The following is a 9,911-nucleotide window of genomic DNA, read 5'->3' as shown; positions in this document are numbered from 1 at the left end:
TCTCCTATTCCGCGCACGGGTCTGGGGATAACGACCAAATGCGCACCCTTCCCCGCAGTAGTGGGCCGGCCCATTTTGTCAGTTCTGTTGTCTCTCTCTCTCTCTCTCTCTCTCTCTCTCTCTCTCTCTCTTTCTGTGTGTTCCCTCCCATCGGTTTCCTGAACCGTTTCTTTTTTCGTTTTTCTGTGTTTTCTCTATCGGCTTTTTTTTGCCTAAAAAAAATTATCAGCCTTTTTGGTTTTATTTTCTTCTTCTAATTTTTATATCTTGTACTTTTCCATTTCTCTAATTTCCTCAACTTTTGTAAAATACAGAAATAGTCCCTCCATCCCATAATATAAGACATTTTGTGACACTACACTAGAGTAAAAAAAGGTCTTACATTATGGGACAGAGGGAGTAGTTCTTAAATATGTGAAACCTTTTTAAAATATGGGAATAATTTTTACATTCATGAACCTCCTCTGAAACTTGATAGCATTTCTCAAATTTGTGAACAGTTCATGAATTCCTGAACATTGTTTTGAGACTAAAGAACAATTTTCAAATTCATGAATAATTTTTGAGATTCCAAAACATTTTTGAAATCCTGAACACTTCTGAATTCACGAGCCTTTTTTTTTGCAAATTCGTCAACAACTTTTAAATTCAAGAAGATTCATTGATATCGTGAGAATTTTTTGAAATTTCCCCAACATTTGTTGATTTGGCAAACATTTTTTTGAAATTCATGAAGAATTTGTTATTTTTTTATTTCACCAACATTTTTTGAATACATTAACAGTTTTTCAAAATTAACTTTTTTGAATTCACGGACATTTTTTAAAACCTGGGAAATTTTTTGGTGTTTATAAAATTAATTAGTCAAAACAGAGAACAAAAAAGAAAATGAAAAAAAGATAAAAAAATGTGCCTGCGCCCCACAATGGGTCGGCTCAAATCGTGCAGGGGGTGTGCGTTTGGAGGGTATCCTCCGACCGGTGCGTGGATTAGGAGGTCCCTTTTACTGTGGGCGGAGGCGCTGGAGCCAAAGCGGCTTTTTCAGCCTTTTTGATCCATCCATGGCAATGCCACCAACATCTGGAAAATTGTCTAAAAAAACCAACATCTGGAAAAACTTGAAAAAATATTGGGAGAAACTGCGCTAGAGCAAAATGGAGCGATTTGTTTCATCGAATAAACCGACTATTGACAAGAACACACAAACGATAAGGATTTCCAACAAACACATAAGTTGCATCGGGGTCTTTTCAGCTTGTCGACCATAGCTTTTTCTTTTGTGTCTCGACCTATCTCCGATCCTCGGGGTGAAAAAAAGGCATAATACTAAAACCGCACAAGCTGAACTAACCTCGAATTGTGAATACCCGCATTGCGCTTGGAAAAACTGTATGTCGTGGCATACATAGAACACAACGAAAAATAGCGTGTCGAATTTGTAAAATATCGCCCCTTCTCATTTCTCCTGTTGGTGCATAATGATTGTGACGAGTCACACACTCAGGTCACTGGGTTGTACCTACCTGCCTGTGCCTTGCCTTTGGCGCAGAGTCGAAATAGCTAGAATCGAATGCAAAAGAGTAAAGAATTTGCGCTACACGCTTCAGCGCCTGCAACTGCAATGGTGTTGGCTCCTCGCTTGTCCAGCAACTCCATAATATCACCAGCCTCGATGATGGGAGATGCAAAACATGCTAGATCTTCCTTTATCTTTAATCCCCCTTGGAGAAATGCCCGTTTCCCTGTCAACACCTCGAGCATCAGCACGCCCAGGCTGTACACGTTGCTCGCCGGCTTCACGTACCCAAATGTGCCCATAACAGGGCACCCCAACCCCGAGTCCTTCACGCTCGCCACGTGCCAGGTGAGTGACGAGCCAAAGTCCGACACATGTGGCACCCAACCGTTGTCGAAAAGGATGTTACTTGACTTGATGTCACGGTGGATGATCGGTTCTTCGGCAGGACAGTGCAGGTGCCTGATGGCGCGCGACACACAGAGGAGCACCTCTATGCGCGTCTTCCAGCACACCCTCGCCGGTGCTGGTGCGGAGGAGCCCTGGTTACGGTGCAGGTGGTCGTAGAGCGTGCCGTTCTCCATGTACTCGTAGACGATGAACCCTTCTGGCTCCTCTTCGGGTTCCTTTCTTCGCTTGGTGGTCAGCAGGCGCTTTTGTCTCTTGTCTGTGGCCGCAGTCACACACGATCCAAGGAGGTGGGCGATGTGTTTGTGTCGGAGCCGTGACAGGATTTCGAGCTCCGGCTGTATGTTGTCTGATTGTAGGCTACTCACGCGCTCGACGGCCACCTCTCGACCATCATGAAGCCTGCCCCTGTACACTCTTCCACCGCCGCCATAGCCGATCATGGCGTCACGGGCGAAGCCATTGGTGGCAGCCACGATTTCCGCCAACGTGAATTCCTGGGTTCCATGCCGCACTACGTACCTCTACCTCCCGAGCCACCTCTCGCGAAGGCTCTTGAAAAAGAGACTACAAGAGTTTTTTTTAGGGTAAGCCTTCTTGGCGCACTTTATTTCCTCTTAAATAACAATACCTCCTTTATCACATCTGTAACAATAAAACAAGGAGGATCATCATCCAAAAAATAAAAGAGATCGAGATGAAAGCATGTCTAGCTAAATTATGCGCCATATATGTGCTTCATTTTGAGTCAATAAAATCCGTCATTTCTCGAAAAGTATCGTACGTACCTCCTTATATCACAAAATATATTAACTTTTGTATCAATCTTGTCAAGAAACGTACCTGCATGTGGGACAGTCGTGGTGGAGGTGGATACGCCGGTTCACCACTGGTGGTGGAGTCGTCGTCTGGAACGAGGATGTCGTAGATCCTTTCGAGCCGGCGTGTGATGCCGATGTGGCTGATCACGGGGAATAGGATGAGGTAGGAGTCGATCCTGCCCTGCACCTCCGGACCTCCCTGAACCTCTCGGCCGTCCTGCCGGCCATGACGAACTGGTAGGCGGCGCTCCTCCCCTGGCAGGACACGACGAGCTCGTGGGCGTCCCAGAGCGCCTCGCCCAGCCCGGCCAGCGGCCACGCCACTGCCTCCGGGTCGTCGGCCAGCTGCACGTGCGGGAGCAGCTGCGCTATCATGAGGACCCGGCGCGCCAGCTGCTCGCACTCCGCCCTGTTCTGCTGAGCCGTTAGCGCGGCCTGCATGGTCATGGAGATGAGCCCGCCGACGTCCGCGCCTACTAGCTGCGCCACCGTCGCCGCATGGCCCAGCCCCGTCAACAGCGCCATGGCTGTGCGAAAGGCCGAGTGTGTGGGTTTGCCGCTAAGATTCCTACGGAGTCGGCGGACCAAGCCGCTTTGCCTTTGCGGTCGTGGTTTGCGGCCGGCCGAGGTGACGAGTGTGGCTTCCACGAAACTCCACTGAAGGCGAAGGGTTGGAGGGCATGGCGGAGTAAAAGACAACAGTGATGTTACGGCACCCCCATCGAGTCTACACATCTACATTTCAGATAATACCTCACATCTAAGCATGATGTGAGCGCAACCTCATTTTTTTCATTGTTAATCTATTTGTTTGATTTCAATTTGTCAAAGCCCAAAACCCAAAACTAAACGGATTTGCTATTTTTCAGTCGACTGTTTTCCAATTCGCCTTCATTCAATTTTGTGTCCGTTTGATCTCGCGCTGAGATTCGCGCCCGGTCCTGTCTTGCTTTGTGTTGGTTTTCTTACCGGGCGCGGTTTTCTGCTTTTAGCCCATTTTCCTCGGCCCTGCCCTCCCCAGCCGGTTTACTGTTGGCCTTTGTCGTTTTTGAATGTAGAAGCGGGGTGTCGTTCCCCTATCTCATTTTGATAAGGTAGAGGGGGAGAGCTCCAGCGGCGGAGGAGGCGGAGGCGATTGCTTCAGTTCATGGCGATTCTGAGCTCATCCACCGCAGGATTTTGATTTCTTCTCCCTCTTCTCTTCGTTCGCCGGCTGCCCTGGTTAGTTGTCCTTGTCTCTCGCGTTTTGCCCGTGGTTTCATGGCCGTGTAGTCTCAGATCTAGGGGATTTTGTGGATCCGCGAAGTTTGTTTCCGTGGTGTTTGTAGTCCGCCATGGTTGTGCCGTAGGAGGTTGCAGCGTGCCATGTGTAGTCCGGCGTGTCTTCCTTTTCCTGCTGTGGACGGAGGCCAAATCCCTCCCGGTTAGGATCCCGTAGGACATTTTTTTGGAGGCAGTGTTGTGGCTGTTTGATGTGGAGGTAGGCATAGAACGCTAGATTTCTCTTGCTGTTGATGTGGAGGTAGGTGTTGTAGGGTTTAGTTTTGAGGGGTGGATCCAGTAGATGTTGAACTCTGAAGGATCGAGTTCAGTGATTCACACTCAGTATTAGTGTAACTGAGATTTTTCCAGAGTTCATCTACAACTCCTATATAGAGCATCACTGCAGCATGTTTTTGCTTTTAAGTGTTTCAGTGTTTCTCGTTTTATAGCCTGAACCTTATCACTGTGTAACCATTTTCCCTCTAATTACCGTGGGAATAGCTTGTCTTTTTATCATTTCCCCCTACAGTCTCTTAATGTAGCTACCCTGTTGTGCTTCACACACTATTTTCACCGATAATTACTGTGTAGTTTGGGTGGTAGTATACTGTAAATTACATAGTAATTTGGCCGATAATTTCTGTGAAATTATAGTGTAATCCTATCCCATGATTTATTGTGTAGTTCGACCGATGTTTACACTGTAGTCCGATGCCCCATTTTACAGTTTAATTTTGCCCATATTTTACAGTGTAATCTGCTGCGCTTTTGCACAGTATTTTTTACCCATAAGAACTGTGTAATTTCTATGCTAGTTACACTGTAATCTGATGCGTTTTTACACTGTAATTTCTCCCGTATTTTATTGTGTAATTTGTATGCTAGTCACCCTGTGCTTTATGCATGAGTGGCCTCGCAGATCACCCTGTTTGTTGTGCAGCCATGCAGTCTTATGTTTAATTGAAATCTGAATGATCCCATGACTTATGTTTGTCTATTTTTCTGAACCTTACTAAGCAGTCGATGGATAAGATTGTGCAGTCTTGATTTTGTGAAACCTGTGGTGCTTTTGACCACTCATGTGTGGTGGCAGATGCCTGATCTGCGAGTAAGATTCAGTAAACTGGTCATATGTTTGGCAGCAGATGCTCTTGCTTTTGTGAACTACTACTTCGGTAGTTCTTTGGGAATTTATCTGTCAATTTTGGTTCTGCTAACAACTCTGGGATTTGTCTCTATTTAGTGACGTGAGGCTTGTAAAATATCCTTTACATCACGTTTTGTGCTGAAGGTTGTTTTGTCGCCCGCATCCAATTCGGAAGCCTGCACTGTAGTCTGTTGTGCTTTTGCACAGTATTTTTTACCCATAATAACTCTGTATTTTGTATGCTAGTTACACTGTAATCTGATGCGTTTTTACACTGTAATTTCTCCTGTATTTATTGTGTAATTTGTATGCTAGTCACCCTGTGCTTTATGCATTTGTACATTGTAATTTTACCCTTTTTTTTCTTACAGTGTATTTTTTCCCTCAGCTCACTATTTGCATTTCTATATTTTGAGGCCATTTTTTTCTCTCTATTTGTTTTTCAGGTAGTATCTCAATGGGTAGAGTGCGGAAAGTCTGTCGCAAGGATGTTCCCCTAGTTTCTTCAGTCGAGAGTACTGATTCTTTGAAAGACCCTTATGTGCCTAATGATTTTGCTGATGATGGTTCTAATGCTATGTCTTTGGTAGTTATTATTTGTCTTCTTATATTCTTTTCATTTTCTTTTTCTTTTCTATTTTTCTATTTTTTATTAATTTTTGTTCTTGTTTTCTGATTTTTTTTCCCTTTGCAGGGTTGTTCTGGTGATGATGAAGAGTTTGATAAAGCACTTTACAATTTCTATGTGAATAATGTAAGCCATTTTTTCATGTTTCTGGTGATGATGAAGAGTTTGATGTTTTTAATCCATTTTTTTTTCATATGTTGGTTTGATGATTTACGTTTTGTGTTTTTTGATCAGAAAGTCAAGTACCTAAGGAGAAAATTATCATCTGCTGGCAGAAGGAATGTTGTAAGTCTTTTTTTCTCTTCCGTTAATCATTGGGTCATTTGTATGGTAGCTACACTGTAACCCTACACCCTTTTTTACAGTGTAATTTTACCCTATATGAACTGTAATCTGAATGCCCTTATTACTGAGTGATAATTACTGTGAAATCTGTATGGTAGTTACATTGTAATCATATAATCATTGTGTAATTTTGTATGGTAGTTACACTGTAATCCTACACCTTTTTTACAGTGTAAATTTACCCATATCTACACTGTAATCCGATGCCTTTTTCACACAGTAATTTACCCATATCATTGTGTAATTTTGTATGGTTGTTACACTGCAATCCTACACCTTTCTTACAGTGTAAATTTACCCATATCTACATTGTAATCCGAATGCCCCCTTTTTTTACACAGTAATTTGACTGATAATTACTGTGTAATTTTGTATGGTAGTTACACAGTAATCCTACACCTCTTTTACGGTGTAAATTTACCCATATCTGCACTGTAATCCGATGCCTTTTTTACTCAGTAATTTGACTGATAATTACTGTGTAATTTGTATGGTAGTTACACGGTAACCCTACACCTTTTTTACAGTGAAATTTTACCCATATTTATACTGTAATCCGATGCCCTTTTCTACACAGTAAGTTGACTGATAATTACTGTGTAATTTGTATGGTAGTTACACTGTAATCATATACCATTTCCCTCCGATGTAATTTTACCCATGTCTATATTGTATAATTTGACTGATAATTTTACGTGTAATTTGTATGGTAGTTACACTGTAATCCTATTTTCCATTTTCTGCAGTGTAATTTTCCCCATAATGTATACTATAATCTGTTGCTTTTTAAACTGTAATTTTACTCTTAATTACTGTGTAATTTCATATGCTAGTCCCAATGTAATCCAATGCGATTTTACTCTGTATTACCCCCTTATGCATTTGCTCAGTGTAATCTTATGCATTTGTACAGTGTAATTGTACCCATAATTCTTTCAGTGTAATTTTCCCTTTCTTTTCTCATTTTTTCGGGTTGATTGTGTGTTGTTATTTTTGCTGGGGTATCCCCCTTTGTATTTCTAGTGTTCCTCAAATTACCCTCTGATGCTGCGTCTTCTTCATTTTGTAGGAACTTTTCAATGTCATCTTCATCAAGAAATGAATCATCTTCTCCAAGGAAGGCATTGCTTTCAGGTTGTTGACGCAAGTCCTCTGTTTCTCCCCTTTCTTCTTGATTGCTTTGGTTCCTGTCAGTGCTTGCTGTAGTTGTAGGTTCAGGATCATCATTCATCTGCATTTTTACTCTCCGTTAGTGAGATTTAATTTTCCAACATTTTCCAATATACAATATGTATACTTGGATCACATCATTTTTTTAGTTTGCTTACCTGTTGTATGTTCATGTTCTCAAACAGGGCCACCTCCCAAGGATTAGCTTCCGCTGCTACCTCTTGGTTTGCTCGATCGTCTTCATGCATTTCTTGCCATGTCTGTTGAGTAAGTCAAAATATACTTTGTTATTCTCTTATCTTTCGATACCCTAAATTGTGTATTTGTTTCAGATAGGAATTTCACTTAATCTTGTGTCTTCTAATGAGTTGTAGCTGATTTCTGCTTGTTTGCTGAAGATTCCATCATTCTGGTGATTCATGTTTGCAGGTCCTCCTGCTGAGTGTACCTGCAAGCAACAAGATAGTTTTTGTTTTGTCCTCTTGCTGTTTCAAATTCAGGTATTATCCAGAGCAACTTTCTGTAGTTTGTTGCCCTTTTTTGTTACCTTGTATATGATGTCCAATTGTAGGAGTGCAGTAAAGAGTATGATTCCTGCAGTAATTCATTTCAATTTATCAACTTCTTAGGCATATAAAGATCTTCCCAGTATTTTTGTTTGTTATTTATGGGAATTTTATAACTCACATTTAGTATGAGGACTTCCTGTGACATTGACAGTAGATCTTCAGTCATTGCTTTCTGCTTGCTTTGCACCTGCCATTTAGAGTTTTGAAGTAATGTCAGTACAATTGCAAAACAAGGAATTTATTACTGTAAAATTTTCTTAGCAATAGTGGCAGTGCTCCTGAATTTTTTGGTGTTCCCTAAATTTGTTCTTTTCTGTATCTACTGAATTGTTGTCTGAACTAACAGTGGCAGTGTTCATCCTGTCTGATCATGCTCTACTGTTTAATTTGGCATGATGGCAGTATTTATCTCCACAGTGTTCATCTTGTCTGATCATGCTCTAGTGTTATCTAGTGAGAGTAATGTCACTACATCAGTTGGGATTTCATCTATGTCATGCATGCTTGAGTTATTTCTCCCCAGTGTTTTTCACTGTTGATTGAATGGCATCACTAAGTTCAGTCCCCTAATCTTTTTGTACTATGACTAATTAGTGACATGTTTTTCCTGCTTTGTTTTCTATTCTGGACCTAATGTAGTCTCTCAAAACAGAGTGACCAAAAGCAGAGTGCAACAGAGGATTTGAAGATTTTTCATGTACCTGTGGATGATCTTTTTGTGACCCCCAAGTGCTTGCTTGTGTTCTTCCTCCAGGTAATTGCCTTTCTCCCATGCGCCCTTGCCATGTTTCTTCTTCTTTCCAACTCTCTCCCATGTCGTCTCTGCTTGTATTTTTTGCTGATTTTTTTTCCTGTCAGGTGCTTTTGACAGGTCAGGGAAAGGACAATAGAAGCGACCGGTTCAACCTTTTCTCGCTGTTAGTCGCTTGACGGGTCACATGAACAGCCCGACCCATTTTCTTCAGGAAAAACAGACATACAACTGTCAACAGTTTATTTTGTATACGATGAACTTTTTTAATTATACACAATGAAGATATCATTAAGTACACTAAAGTATTTTAAAACACCTACTACACAATTGATTGTGCATTCAAAAAATGTTGATGGATTAGAAAAATATATTCATGATTTAAAATATGTTCATAGATACAGAAAATATGTTCATAAATTTCTAAAATATTCATGATTTGAAAAATGGTCAAAATTTAAAAAAAGGTTTAGGAATTTAAAAAAAGAAAAAGGTAAGGAAAAGTAGAGAAAAAACAAAAAGAATGAAAATCCAACAGGAAAAAAAAGATAAAAGCTATAAAACTACGAGCCTAGTTACGAGTCAAGGGTTGACTTGCAATTAATATGAAACAATTACGGTGCCAGTTGCGAGTCAAGGGTGAACTTGCAATTGGGTAAAAGACAAAACATAGGCCTGATTGCAAGTCAAGGGTGGCCTTGCAACTGGGACGAAATAAACTACAGGTCTACTTACAAGTCGAGGGTGGACTTGCAACTGGGTCAACTATGATATGAGTTGTGAGTCGAGGGTGACTTGCATGTGGGCCCATAGTTGTTTCGAAAAAAGACAAACATTTTTTATAACCTACGAACAATTTTTGAAAAAAATGAACACATTTCAAAAAAAATACAATAAACATGAACAATTTTAGAAAAATGAACACATTTATGAATTTTGTAATATTTGTTGAAACTTGTGAATTTATGAAAAAAAGAATTAGGAAAAAGGAAAAAAATGAGATCAACTTTTGAAAAATAGAAACATTAGAAGGAGAGGAAAACCAATGAAGAAAAAATGGTAGAATAAAAAATCATGAAGAAAAAAACAAAACATAAACAAAAAAAGTATCCTAGCTACTTGGGCCGGCTCATCTGCAGTTTGTTCCCTGTTGAGGGGTAGACTTGCAACTGGGATAAAAGAAGGTCAAACCCATACTGGCGAGTCGATGGTAGACTCGCATTAGGACTAAAAAAGGTCGGGCCCAGTTGCGAGTCGAGTTTGGACTTGCAACTGGGACAAAAAAAGGTTGGG

At 41.1% G+C, this 9,911-nt stretch overlaps 1 protein-coding gene and 1 pseudogene across 3 annotated transcripts; one reads left to right on the top strand and one right to left on the bottom strand.

The window, feature by feature from the left end:
• Positions 1-1,490: 1,490 nt before the first annotated feature.
• On the bottom strand, positions 1,491-3,288 carry LOC123048297 (proline-rich receptor-like protein kinase PERK2; annotated as a pseudogene).
• Positions 3,289-3,757: 469 nt separating this feature from the next.
• Positions 3,758-8,918, top strand: LOC123051133 (uncharacterized). Of its 3 annotated transcripts, none has more exons than XR_006423956.1 (9): positions 3,758-3,966; positions 5,602-5,741; positions 5,850-5,909; positions 6,018-6,068; positions 7,198-7,262; positions 7,484-7,565; positions 7,728-7,798; positions 8,507-8,621; positions 8,726-8,918. XR_006423956.1 is itself a non-coding variant. In XM_044473931.1 (9 exons), the coding sequence occupies exons 5-9, from the start codon at positions 7,227-7,229 to the stop codon at positions 8,795-8,797; spliced, it is 363 nt and encodes a 120-aa protein (XP_044329866.1). In that variant the 5' UTR covers positions 3,758-3,966; positions 5,602-5,741; positions 5,850-5,909; positions 6,018-6,068; positions 7,198-7,226; the 3' UTR covers positions 8,798-8,918. The 3 variants fall into 3 exon arrangements, 2 of the variants coding, with proteins under 2 accessions (XP_044329866.1, XP_044329867.1); XM_044473931.1 differs by having other exon boundaries at positions 8,520-8,621; XM_044473932.1 differs by having other exon boundaries at positions 3,775-3,966; positions 5,602-5,670; positions 8,520-8,621.
• Positions 8,919-9,911: the final 993 nt, after the last annotated feature.

This window comes from Triticum aestivum, chromosome 2D (genome assembly GCF_018294505.1).
Source record: "Triticum aestivum cultivar Chinese Spring chromosome 2D, IWGSC CS RefSeq v2.1, whole genome shotgun sequence".
NCBI classification, from domain to species: domain Eukaryota; kingdom Viridiplantae; phylum Streptophyta; class Magnoliopsida; order Poales; family Poaceae; genus Triticum; species Triticum aestivum.
This window is presented reverse-complemented; position numbering and strand designations above follow the sequence as displayed.

Excerpts from the sequence above, each read along its gene's own strand:
- LOC123051133 (XM_044473931.1), top strand. The coding sequence starts at position 7,227 with ATGAATCATCTTCTCCAAGGAAGGCATTGCTTTCAG. Across the intron at positions 7,566-7,727 it reads TTTCTTGCCATGTCTGTTGA|GTCCTCCTGCTGAGTGTACC; the intron begins GTAAGTCAAAAT and ends TCATGTTTGCAG. Across the intron at positions 7,799-8,519 it reads TCTTGCTGTTTCAAATTCAG|AGTGACCAAAAGCAGAGTGC; the intron begins GTATTATCCAGA and ends CTCTCAAAACAG.